Here is a 14,093-nt window from a genome sequence, read left to right as displayed (position 1 = left end):
TCTCAACCAAGAAGAGCGATAAACCAACTATATTCAATGAATTTTCAGCCTTCACCCAATATTCCTTTCATAATTACCCCCACAAACCAATATTTACTTCCATCATTAACCCTTAAATCATAAATAATTTCAAGACTGAGGTAGCTCTAAATTGCATGAAAAATTTGATGGGAACAACTTTAATCTAATTGAATTGATTGTCTGAACAAAAATTAATCAATAATTTTTATTTTATTAAAGTCGAATTCTTTCAAAAATACATCGTTTTCAAGTAAATTCAAAGCTTGCAAATATAAAAAACAATGTGATTTGATTAAAAATCCAAACTATATCTGCTGTGTTTTGGGTTCGTTCAAGTGTTAATCATAATTTAAAATAAAAAAATATATAATTGAAAACGTAGCAGAATCCAAACCATATCCTGGATTTGTTTTTGATGTATAATATAATGATTTGTCTTGATTCAGAAATAATATGGGGTATCCCACAAATCTTCTTTATTAGTCTCTATTTACTATTTTTTTATTAAATTTATGTATCATAAATTATTATTATGTCAAGTCAGATCAATATTTGGAAAAAAAATCTCAAAATTATAAATTATTACATAAAGAAAAATAAAAAAGATGAAGAGAGAGAATTGGGAAAGAATATAAAATAAGTGAGATTTTTTTTCGATGTGAATCTTTCTAAAAAGCAAAAGTTTTGTTTACAAATCAAAATGTCAATACGAAATTATTGCATTAAGAATATCAATTACTTCCAAATTAACAAATAGTATTATGATGTTGATTGATTTTGATTTGGTCTGGAAGTCGTTGAAGTCAGTATTTGAAGATTAGGTTACAGATTAAAAAAAAATTATGTAGATAATGATTTTTTAATTATGTAAATATAAAAATAAAGTATTTAAAGATAAAATTAAATTTAAAAAATAGCTATATGATTTGTTTTTTATAATGGTATAATTTTTTTATTCGTGATATTAAATTATGCAATTTAAGAGAATTATTTCTTATTTTAAAATTTTATTTTGTTAGCAATAAATTATTAATTTAATAATATTAAATAATTTTCAAAATTAAAAGTCAAGAATCTCAATTTTAATTTTAATTTAAAAAATTTTAAAAAATTTTGTTCATTTTAAAATTCAAGTTCTAATTTTTAAAATAAAACCTTAAATTTTAATTGTAGATATTCACAATCATGTTAAATTTAACAACCATAATTATCACCTATATTTTATATTTCCAACATTTTTTCTGGTTATTATAAAATATCACAATCCAAATCAAACCTTTTTTGCGCCTTTTTCTCCAGCCTTTCCTTGTCTTTTCTTACCACAAATGTCACTTTCCCAAACCAACCTCCGATTACATACCCAAAACAAATTGCTTTCAAGTTTCTCTTCATTTTGCAAAACTTCAAGAAAATCCAAACAGATGAATAAAAACTAGTGGTAATTGTTTCAAAAGAAATTCTTGGCAAAAAAAAAGAAGGAATTATTAAATATGCGTTGCGGTTATGGATTGGCGGCGATCCCGGGAAGCGACGTTCGCTTCTTTACACCGGACACTTCCTTCCTCCGCTTACGAAGAACGGCCAACCCGGTCCGGATACAATTTGGGTCGTTCAAAATCAATGCGAAAATCGATGAAGCGAGGAAGGGGACGAGTTTCTATGAGTTGCTGGGAATACCCGAGACGGGTACTTTACTGGAGATAAAGCAGGCGTATAAACAGCTGGCTAGGAAGTACCACCCCGACGTGTCGCCCCCGGATCGGGTGGAGGAGTACACGGAGCGGTTTATACGGGTCCAGGAGGCTTATGAGACTTTGTCGGATCCGAGGAGTAGAGCGTTGTATGATAAGGACTTGGCTTTGGGGATTCATTTTGCTTTCTCTGCTAGACGACGTTGCCAATACGATGAGGTATTCTCCTTTTCCTTTTAATTTTTAATTTTTTAATTCATATTAGCATTGGGTTTTTTTTTTTTTTCTTTGTTGGATGGTTTTATTGGTGTTTTGGGTTGTTTTGGTTTTGGTTTTTTATTGATGGTTGATTTTTGAATTTTTTGTACATATAAACTTTAACCCTTTTCCATTCCACTAATCTAATTTCCATATTCTAGATTTGAACATAATAACTTCAAGTTGGAATTTCAAATTCTAATCATTTGGTTGTTTATTTGGGCACCGGATTGATGATATGGGTAGTTGGGAAAGTTCTGTAAGTCATGTGACTGCTGGGATTTGGTGGAAATTTTGTTTGTTTTTACTGTTGAAGAAAGCTAGGGTCAAATCTCTCTCTTTTCTCTTCTTTTTCTTATCATTTCTGTTGGTTAAGTTCAGTGAATTAGGTGGAATCATGGAAACTTACTTCCATTCCTAGCAATTTGGTTTCCATGAGGAAAAGGTTGTTCCTATCAAAATAATTTAAAAAAAAAAAAGAAAAAAACTGTATATGCTTAGCTTCAAGGATATGAAAGTCTAAGCAGAGAATTTTATCTTCTGTGTACATTAAGACAGTTATGAGTAGCTGTGCTGTCAGTTAGAGTTCTGTTTCCTTGTTGAATCGTATTGGCTAAGTTCCTGTATAGTTTCCGGCTTATAGGGATTAAGCGATTAACTCTTATCCGTTAGATTTTTTATTGATAAGTGGAACTTTTAATATGGATTTATCAAATACCTTTCACTTCAGTGAAGCTGGCATGTGCTAAGCTTCTTTTCTTTGCAATGATAACATCGGTTAATTGTGCATCCTTCATAGTTTTGGTACTCTTGTTTTATAGATTGTTTCTTGATTCATCATGTCCAAACATTTCACTTTGATATAACTTCTTAGTAGTCAGAGCTAACCAACAACTTGTATGCTTTAAGTCTTGGGTTCAAACCTGGGCACGTTCTATACTCTGTCAACTTGCCTTTGGTTCTTCTTTGTTGCTTTCCTTAAGAACAGGATTTTTCTGTTGTGATTTTATAATGCTAATAATGAAACCCTTGGGTATTGTTTGATCCGTTAATTATACCATGATATTCAAGTGATCTTTAATTTTTATTATGATTTTCTGAACTTTCTTCGACTTTTGGGTTGTTTTCTTTTCTCATGAAAGTTGCATCTCCTTTCAATTTTTAGCCTCTAAAGATTTGACCTACAAGGATAATAGTTTGTTTTGGGGACTGTCAAATATGCATAGTCAGTTAAGACATTCTTGCCTTCCTTTTATCCCTACTGGCCAGTTGAGAGAAATCGGTTTTGTTTGGTTTAACTTCTTACATTCTCTTTGCCACCAGGAACTAGAAGAACGGAGTGAGTGGAGAAATCGTTTGCAATCTCAGCTATCAGAGCTGAAGAGAAGAAGCATGACCAGGGATGCCAGAGGAAACATGTCATGGGGAGCTCGAATGCGCAGACAAAGGGGTGAATTGTCTAAAGAATAATAAACAACTTTCCTTCTCCACTCAAACAAATATGAATGGTCTTTTGCTTATGTTTTTGGTTTTATCTCTTGTATATATGTATCATTCTACCCTTCCATAGATGGCAATTGGGTTAGCATTGCTCAAAAGAAATTTTTTTCAATGTTGATTCTAAAATCAAATGCCTCTACTATCTTTCATCACTCAATATGTACATAAATTTGTTAGAATTTGACTTGCTCAAGTTAATTTTGCTTTGTTTTCATGAATTCTGGTCTTGGAGCTTCTTTATAATTTTTATCTTATGTTGTGATGTTAGGTATGTAGCAAGGCATTATCAATTTTGTTTCTAATCTTCTGATTGTTTTTAATTATTTTTTTTCACATGTTATTGATTTATTTATTTTAGTTTTCTATTCTGGTTTTAGATAGTGAGGCATAAAAACTCTTTTTTCTAAACTCTTTTCATCACCAATATTGCAATATTACAACCATATTTGCAATTTTAAACACGAAATGTTGATACGATATAAAATTATATTAAAAAATACATAAAAATAACATGATATAAAATTATTAATAAAAATTATATATAGATTTAATAAAATAAGAAAAAATATGTATTATATTTTGCACGTCAGTATTAGTTATAATTTATAAATTTTGTATAAAAAATTATATTGATATATAAAATATTAATATACAAATTATTCATATTTTAAATAATATACTATCAGATTTAATTGCAAGTGAGAGGGCGGTGATGAAGCAATTCGGAGAAAGGCTGAACTTAGAGGAGTTTCTATTGGAAATTTGGTGACAATATCATAAATTAAATTGTCACTGAAAATACGGTCCGAGCATTTTCGTTGGCTATGTCATAAATTAAATTGTTGACTGTTTGTCGCCAAAAAAAAAAAGCTATTGACTTTGATCAGGTCTTGCTGCTTTGCTTTTGGATAACATGAAATTTCAGTCACCAATAAATAAATTTCAAGGTATGATTTGACAGTAATAACTTTTTCCTAAAGTTGGCAAGTCTTTTTCAGATAATAATAAAGTATCCACCACTAAAGAGTCAATATTTAGTTTTTTGATTAATTATTAATTTATATTAATTAATAAGTTAATATAATAAATAAAAAAAATGAAATAATATTTTAATTTTGTTTATAAAATCTAAAAACTCGATCGTTGACTTGTAAAATAATAATATAATATAAATTATTCCCTCTCTTTTTGTTGTCAGAATGGTAATGCCCGAGACGCGTAAAAGTTACTATGCTTTACAAGATTTTTGGAAAAAGCGAACAAAGAAAATTTTATTTGTTTAAAAAAGTAATGAAAATAAAAAAAATACATATTAAAATATGAGAAATTAGCTGGAATCCATTGCTAAAGATGATATTTATTAAAAAAATGATAAAGTGGTCCATTGCAGTGGCCAACAACTCAACTCCATTTACTTTTTATCGGAGAAATAATTTTTTAGGAAAAAAAACAAAAGGCCTAGAAGGGGTCCTCAAATTATGTAGAGCTTTTGTAAGTTGCGTAAAGATATTTTCTTAGGTTTCTTTTTTTTTTTTTTTTTTTACTGAATTTTGACGTGGGATTAATCATGCAACTTTCTCTTCACAAACTAACAAAGTGTCAATTACTTTGAAATTCCGGTGACATAAGCAAATGTTGGTAGCATTTGGTGCGTTCCCTTGTCATAATTACAATGAAATGGGATTAGTAAGAATTAAATTGTCGAAAAGATAACATTATTAGGTTTGTCATTCATGAGAAAGCATTAATTAAAATCTTGAAAAAATGTTATTTTACTTTCTCATATATGGAAAAATATGGTATTGTTTAGTTTTAAAAAAACAAAGTTATTTTTTGTTTTTATTTTATAAAATTTAAAAAATATAAATGAAACATGTTTGATAATTGAAAATCTTTATAAATTTTTAAAAAATAAAAATAAAAATAAATTAAAATATGAAAACAAAAAAATATTTTCAATTACGAAACTAAGGGATGTATTTTTTTTTTTTTTTGAGGTTTTATAGGGGACCATATTTGAACATTTTTAATGTCAATAATTAATAAATATATATTTACTTATTATTAGATACCATTAATAGTAGTCCTTCACCTCTTGGTATTGGATAACTATTAAAGTTGCCTTGGGATATCTTCTCTCAGATGTGATCAAAAGGTGTCTTTCAATAGTTTTTATGATGGCTCATTACTATGTACGAAAATAAAAATAAAAATAAAAATTAAAAGCATTATGTTAAAATATTTGTTGACTTTTCTTTTTTATTTGATAATTAAAAGTAATTACATTTTTTATTTATTTGAAAATATTTTTCTAAAAATCATTTTAATACTCACTATTTGGAAGTAATTTTTTTTTTGTATCCTTTAAATTTTAATTTATAAGCTAAAAAATAGTCAAATCTATATATCCAACAAATTTCAGTTTAAATTATTGATAAAATATTTTGCTTAACATTTATCGATCACTTTCTCAATTTTAATTCGCTCGTTTTATTGTAAAATTCCTATTTGCATTATAATATGCTATGTCATTCGTTTTATGATCACCTTAAGTTTGAATTTTTAATTGACAATTTAGCCTAATTCAAATTTATCAATAATTAATTGACAATTAAATATACAAGAGATATTTTATGCAAAAGAAAATATGTATTTACTTGAACAATACAAAAGATAAGTAGTTTAAGACATTCAGCAACAATTTTTTTCAAATAATTGTTTTTTAAACTTAATATTATTACTTAATCAAAATTTAAAATCATTGTATTTCAACTTTTATTGTAACACAATTCTACACCAAATGTGAAGGTGAGAGTGATTGAAAGGTATAAAAATTTGATAAGCTTTATAGATACTGAAAATGAAGATATTATTAAAACTCTTGTAAAAAATATGTAAGTAACCTATTATGTACATTAATTGGGAAATTTTTTTTGTCACATCAGGAAGATAAAATCTTAATATAAGTAAGGGGAATGGGGGAAGCTTAGTTTGAAACCAGGCCCTTGATATCCTCTCAGGCGTCTTTAACCACTAATCTAAAGGATTGGAGACTAATTGAGAATATTTCACCTATAACTCTTTTTATTACGGTATTACAATTATTCAATTATAATAAATATTTATGTAAGGGTTCACCGTTTATAAGTGTAGGTTACATATAAAATTTTAATGGTCTTCACACAATTCTAAATTGTAATTAATTAATTGTATTTCAATCATTGTAGATGAAATGCTCCTACATTAATTAAAGTTTCAAAAAAATTGTTGCTCTTAAATAAATAAAGTTTATCTTAAAATTATATAAATTTGATGATGTATAAAAATGACCAGACAAAATATGCAAATTGAAAATTATTAATTTAAAGTGATGAAACTTTTAGTTTTCATTTTAATATATTGTTGGTGAACTTAATAGTATTATTTATAATATCTTTTTGAATATTTTTTCTTCCTCAGATATTATTTATCATATATTTTGTATGTTGTCAAATTTTTTAATTAAAAACTTTAATTTTATTTTAATTTGATATCTTAATTAAATTGCATTTATTTTATATAAATCTTTAATATGTAAGTGATTATATATTATTAATTTATGAATATACACACATTTAAATAAATAAAAATAATCTGTGTATCATATGAATAATAAACTAATTATTTAATATAAGTACATTCAATTTTGCATTTAAAAAAAGGTACATCCAATTTAAAAATTTTAACACTAATATTGAATATATATATATATATATATATAACCATATATAAAAAGAATCCCTTAAGAGTTCTGAAGATACCATCTATCCTTTTTTTTATATAATTTATTTTTAGATTGTTCTATCTTTGACTTTTATGCAAGGTAAAGTAGTTTTTTTGGACAACGGTTGGTCTTCCTATTTCTTTTTTTGACAGGTGTTTGTGTTCTTTATTTTTGAAGCTTTTTTTTGTTGTCTGTATTTGTGTTTGTAGCATACTTCTTCTGGCGTGTAAGGTATCCTTTTTTTTTCTATGAGTTTTTGCTTTCCTTTTTCTTTGGTTTTTGGTTATTTGTTTTGGAGCTGTTTTTAGGTATGATTTTTTTTCTCTTTTATTCTACTATTGAATGTGGGTTTCTGTATGCTTTTGGGTTTTATTGTCACTGTTTTCATTTTATACATTGTAATTTTTTTTATTGGAGTTTCATTGTTGAATAGGTTTTTGGGTTTTGTGGTTGAAAGTTTTGCATATTGTTGTAGATGTGTTTTTTTTTAAGATTTTGTTTTTGCATGTTGTCATCTTCAATGAAATTGAATTTTTATTTTTTGTTCTTAACAGGTGTTTGTATTGTTTATTTTCAAAGCTTATTTTGGTTGTGTCTTTGTGTTTGTAACAGACCTCTTCTGTCGTGTAAGATATCCTGCTTTTTTCTGTGAGTTTTTGCCTTTCTTTTTTCTTTTTGGTTTTTGGTTTTTTTTAGATGTTTTTAGGTATGATTTTTTTTCTCTTTTATTCTGTCATTGAGTATGGGTTTCTATTTTCTTTTGGGTTTTACTGTCATTATTTTCATTTTATACATTATAATTTTTTTTAATGAAGTTTGATTATCGAATGGATTTTGGGCTTTTGTGGTTAGAGGTTTTGCATGTTGTTGTGGACGTGTTTATTTGGAAGATTTTTTTTTTTTTTTTGCATGTTGTCATCTTGGATGAAATTGAGTTTTTGTTATTTTTTTTAATTCTTTTTTTAGTTTGAAATTTTTTTTTAAATAGTCAAGAATATGACTTTTAGGTTTTAAATGTTATTAGGAGTTATTTAAAGTTGTAGTAGGAAGTATACAGGTTTGATATGTTTTTGTTATGTGATGTTGTTGAGCATTGTGGCTGTACTTGAAATTTTCGGTATATTGTCTTCATTGTAATGTGATTTATATGTATGGTTAATGAAGAATAGTTGTTTTTAATAAAATAATCCAGTTCAGGATGTTGAAGATGGTTTAGGAAAGGTGTTATATTCATAAAATTAGTGGATAGATGTAGATTAGCTATTAGATTTATTGAGTTTGTTATTGTTAATTGAAATAATTATTAGTATTTCATGGATTTACAGGATTTATACTTGGTAATTACAGCACTGCAAGAATTTGAAATTAGAAGAGAAAATTGAAGGCTCCTATCTAAATTCCAATTTTTTTTCCCTGGATTTATAAGACATTCCTCTACTCTAGGATAATATTTCAAATAAATGTTAAGATGTTGAGCTTTTTTTTTTTCTTTGCTGATTCCTCTTAATGAAATATGCCATGTTGCATTAAGTTACTTATGGATGTATGTATGTAATCTTTATACACTTTAAGCTGAACATGATTGTTTTCTCACAAAATTACAACTATAAAGTAAATATTTAAGACTAGAATAGATGCATTTATAAAAGGGGTAGCCAATTTCTTGGCAAAATTATGAAATCTGTGTGATATATGTCCTGTAACATTCTTTGATGAAAGAATGAAGTTTGTTCTAGAATTTTGTTCGAGGTTTTGAACAATGTTTTCATTGCTGCTGGAAACATTAGTATTCTGTATTTGTTGTCAACTATGTAAATTTGCTTTTTAATTTTTTGGAATGTTTAATTTTAACTTTTGTTTGTTTATTATATATGAGTCTATAGTAAGTGAATTGTGTTTTGTGTAACTTTAGGAACCCAAATGGGATTCCATGGGGTGAGATCAGAGCCGAATACATAGTTAAATCAACTGAAGTGTTTAATGACAAAAACAAGGTTGCTGCCCACTTGAAGGCCTTTTGTTATTTGTTCATTTCTCTTTGCATTTTTTATTTGTTTTATGTTATTTTCTATGCATGATTTTGTTTGAGTTATGATTTATTAATGCCTTGTCCCATTTTTTCTCTATTTCTTTGGAATAAGTTTCTATCTAATGCAAAGGGATGATTTGATTTATGAACTCTTGAGCTTGAATAGTTAAAATTCTTTGCTTTAAATTGTATTAAACTTACATGCGACTTATCTCACATGGTTTGATTATCAGGGTGGCGCCAAGAAAGTAATTATCTCAATCCCCAGCAAGGATGCTCCTATGTTTGTTGTGGGTGTTAATGAGAAGGATTACAACAACATCATTTCCAATACTAGCTGCACTCCTAATCGTATTGCATCCCTCACTAAGGTTTATCTTTGATTGTTATTTTTGAGTGACTTAATTTTTATTCTTGAAATTATCTTGATAATCTTACCTTAAGACTTTTAAAGGTTTTATATATGGCTTATAATATTTGTTTATATTTTGTTATTTTGATATCCCAATTTCTTAGTGTTATTTCGAAAAGTAAACAAAAATTTCATTAAAATTCAGGTCATAGACTTTGTTAAACAACATATAACTGTTACAAGACAAAAACAAAAATTTTAGTAATAGGTAAAAAAAAAGTAATGTCTCCGGTCATAATATTGGCTCATGCGATCAGTGCTGTGCGTTTGCAGCCCATGACATTTTTTTGTGCCTAATGAGCTTCATTTGGACATGTACATGCAAAAAAATGTAGATTTCTTTTTTTATTTTTTGAGCTAAAATTTATGCCATTTAAACATCACGTAAAGATGACTTAGCATCTATATTCCATTAAATTTTTCACTATCGTTGATGAAATTGATGGATGTCGAATATTTTTAAAGGTCAGTAAATTTAAATTTTGAGTTTTAAAAGTTGTAAATGAAAATAAAATATTACATAGGTTATGAATGATTGGTGCATTTTACTCTATTCTTCTATTCTACAGTTACATATATCTTTAGAAAATAACTTTGAATGAATAGGTAATAACCAACTAATCCTGCTACTTATCAACTAGGCTACAATATATTGAAGTAACATTTGCAGCCAATTATTTCCAAAGAAAACAATATACTAATAATAATAATAATAATAATAATAATAACTAAAACGTTATCCGCGCTTCGCAGGTAAAGTGCTAATAATTGCAGGAAATGTTTTAACTACTGCAATCTGCACTCATTCAAGCAGTTCACTTGCAAGAAGTAAACCACTCCTTTTTTAACTCAGTCTTCAGCTTCAATACTTGATCCTCTGGCAAAGTTATGGTGATCAATCTTTCTTTGCCTTCTGGGGGCCCTCGAAGAAATAAAACTGCTCCTTCATCACCCACACCTTGGATTGAATAATATGCAAACTCTGGTTTCTGTCCTTTTAACTCCAATTGGTATAAATTTGCATCTTCCAGTTCATAAATGTTAAATTTGTGCCATACATGATGTAAACTGTCAACCCATTTTCCTTCTCCACAGCTGCTTTGATCTTGTTTCTTTCATCTAGGCCCCGATCGTCAGCTAGCAGCAATGCTAACTTCTTCAAATCTGCTTCAATGACACAGAAATCTGCCTTGATTGAACTTACAATTTGACTGTTGCTTGGAACATTATTGTCATGGTGGGGATCTTTTCTGCAAACTGTCACAATTTGTTGTTTAAATCCTTCTCTAACTTTGGCTATGCATTGCCAAATCACAGGATAAACGGACTCGAAAGGCGAAATTCGTTTGCATCCATCTTCACCTGATATGTTTGCTTGTAAGGTTGATAAATGTTGTGTGCTCAAGTAGAAGGAAAAAGTTTCTTTTTTGCAGTTATTGGCAGTTACCCAAAGGTCTCCAACAGGGTTGACCTGTTTAGCAGAAAGTGGTTCCTTGGCAAGTTGGATTGGGTCATCAGGTTTTTCAATCTTGGTAAGTGACCTTGGGAGGGTGAGTGGCACATTGAGCTTAAGTGTCGTCATGTATTGGCACCAACTGTTGATGAAATCAGAGGCTGAAAATGCATCTCCAAGGATATGAGCCCAGCTCATCCCTATTGAAATTCCTCCACATTTGAACCGAGTAACCTGGACAGAAAATCTCAAAAAATTACTATCAAAGAAGGAAATTTTTTATTATGTTTGAAAAATCTAAATCTACCTCAAATTGCAAAAAAAAAAAAAAAAAACCAGCAGAACACATGCAAATGTTTAAAAAGAAAAAAAGGCAAATTAATACACGGGCAGTTCAAGGTAGGGTACCGTATGCCATTAAATCACGGTAGCAATGTCAGGCATTGGCCATTGTCCATTGTCCATCTTATTTTAACCCATATTTTTCAAGCCAATGGCCCCAGAACTAACTAAAGTACTAGAAATTAAAACCCTTGGGAAAATGGTAGCTTCAAGCTTGTGACTTGGTCCAATCTGCAATAATATTCAATCAATTCTATTGATAGAAAATAAAAAAAAAGTCATGTTGGGTTTTACTGATCTTGGTTGACAGAAGATAAAAAGGCAAATAGTTGAAGTACCACTTCTGATCAAGATATAAAATACTTTATAAACTTTTAGACGGTAAATAAAGTCTAGTAACAGAGTGCAGTTGAGTGAGTAAGAGATGCGATTCAACATGTAAGTTTTAAATATAATACTTATAATTTTTTTTTTTTTCAAGTTATGGTCTTTTTTACCAAAAAAAAGTTTATCTGAAAACAATTATTATTGACACGAAGGGGTTTAAATGAGTTGAATATAAACAAATTTTGTTATATTTATAATTTGTTCAGTTAATTAACGAATATTAAAATATTATTTATAATCGTAAAATTGAATCTGTTCATTTCATTCAACACTTTTATTTTACATTATTAAGTATAAACAAACTAAATATAAATGAATTTTATTATATTCATAATCTATTTATCGATGGTCTTATCGCAAACTCCTTCGACAAACCTTACCCCTCAATCGTTACACCTTATATAAGGTAGACCTGACTCGGTTCTCTTGATCGGGCCACAGGTGATGTAATAGTCGTTGAGCAACTAGAACAATGTTTCCTTCATGTGCGTGATGGTTAGCCCTTCTGTTGCCTGGCTGCTAAAGAAGTAAACCCCTTTGAGGTAGTGAAGTTTCATTGCTAAGTCAAGGCGACTAAGGTCACCACATCCGAACCCGTTACGTGACCAGGACAGACGGACGAGAGCCTGAGGTTATGGACAAGTTCTTGTTATGGAAAAACCATGTTTGATGCTTGAAACTAGCTGAAATTTTCTCATTACTTTCGACATGGGTTTTGGGGTTATAGATTGGTTAAGGGTGAGCAGATATCGATTTAAAACGATTTAACCAACCAAAACTGATAAAATATAGTCATTTCGGTTCAGTCTAATCGGTTTTTGATTATAATCGATTTTAGGATCGGTTAATTTGGTTAAATCAATCGATTATCAGTTTTCAAAATTGATAACCGAATTAATCAATCTTATAATAACTAAAGATAAATATGTATATTCCCCTAAAAAAAAACCTTTAGCTTGTTTTATGTTTTATATGAGCTGTTAGCTCATTTTGCCAACTTAAAATATCTCTTATGTTTTGCACCAAAGTTATGAGAATTATACTTGCTTGATTTGCTTTTTTAAGTTGGCCTATTGACCTTTGAAACCTTGTTTATGTGCTTACAAAAAATGTTTTCAATAATCCTTTATAAAAAATTTAATGAAGTTACTCAAGACATTTTTTATCAATCCCTAAAAATTTTTATAAGGAAATTATTGAAAGCGATAAAAAAAATTGAATAACTTCCATGTAATTTTTTGTAAGAGATTATTACAGATATTTTTAACCAAAAAAACCTTTAATAATCTCCTTTCATTTTTTTATTATTATTAAAGATATTTTTTACCAGAAACGCGCTTTGAATAACTCCATTCAATTTTTTATAAGGGATTATTTAAGGTATTTTTAGCAAAAAAACATCTTCAATACTCCCTTACAAAAAATTTAATGAAGGTTAATAGGTTATTTAAAACATTTTTGGACGTTTCTGGTCAAAAACACATTTAATAATCCCCTAATAAAAATTTTTAGGGATTATTTTACGTGTTTTTCATGCCAAACGTCATATATAAACAACATTTTTAACCAACAGAAACCTACAACTGATTTGCATTTATTTTCAAACATACTTTTTGAAATAATGACAATTATTTCATAATTTTTTAGTCAAGTCAAATTTGAAAATAACGCTACTTTCTCTCCCGAAATCCTAGAATACTAGTGGATTTTTTATTCTAAGGCTTTAAGTACTGTTGGAAATATGTTAGATTTTTTTAGAATCAGATTATCTTAAACCAAACGTTAAAATTAAATACCCAATAATAAGATTTTAAGAGAAAATATGTGGATTCTCCCGAACCAAATGTCCTCTTAAAGTAATACTTTTTAAAACTTATTGTTTAATTATTTTAATTAAACAAATTTAGATGAGTATTTATTTGTCTTTTTTTTGTAAAATATTGTTAAAATTATTAAATTCTTCAGTGATTTAGTTTGAATTATATGTGAATTTGAATTTTATTAGATTGAATTTGTCACTAAATAATCATTCAAAATAGGAGAAAAAATGATGAAAATTTTGGTTATTTAACTGAACTGACTGAACTGATTCAATTTTTGGTCGGTTCAATTAAAACGATTATTTAAAATTTTGTTGGTTAATTCAAGTACTTGTAGAATAAAAATCGATTAATTCAATTATTAATTTTTCAAACCGAATCGATTAAATCAACCAACTGTTCAGCCTTGAGATTGGT

At 28.2% G+C, this 14,093-nt stretch overlaps 1 protein-coding gene and 1 pseudogene across 1 annotated transcript; one reads left to right on the top strand and one right to left on the bottom strand.

The window, feature by feature from the left end:
* Positions 1–1,336: 1,336 nt before the first annotated feature.
* LOC111287522 (chaperone protein dnaJ 20, chloroplastic-like) lies at positions 1,337–3,688 on the top strand. The gene is made up of 2 exons (XM_022878140.2): positions 1,337–1,931; positions 3,294–3,688. Exons 1-2 carry the CDS (start codon positions 1,512–1,514, stop codon positions 3,438–3,440), a joined length of 567 nt encoding a protein of 188 aa, XP_022733875.2. The 5' UTR covers positions 1,337–1,511; the 3' UTR covers positions 3,441–3,688.
* Positions 3,689–10,489: 6,801 nt separating this feature from the next.
* Positions 10,490–11,796, bottom strand: LOC111287798 (protein ECERIFERUM 26-like; annotated as a pseudogene).
* Between the last annotated feature and the right edge of the window lie 2,297 nt (positions 11,797–14,093).

This window comes from Durio zibethinus, chromosome 4 (assembly GCF_047325235.1).
Source record: "Durio zibethinus cultivar Kanyao isolate XHJ-2024 chromosome 4, ASM4732523v1, whole genome shotgun sequence".
Taxonomy (NCBI): Eukaryota; Viridiplantae; Streptophyta; class Magnoliopsida; order Malvales; family Malvaceae; genus Durio; species Durio zibethinus.
This window is presented reverse-complemented; position numbering and strand designations above follow the sequence as displayed.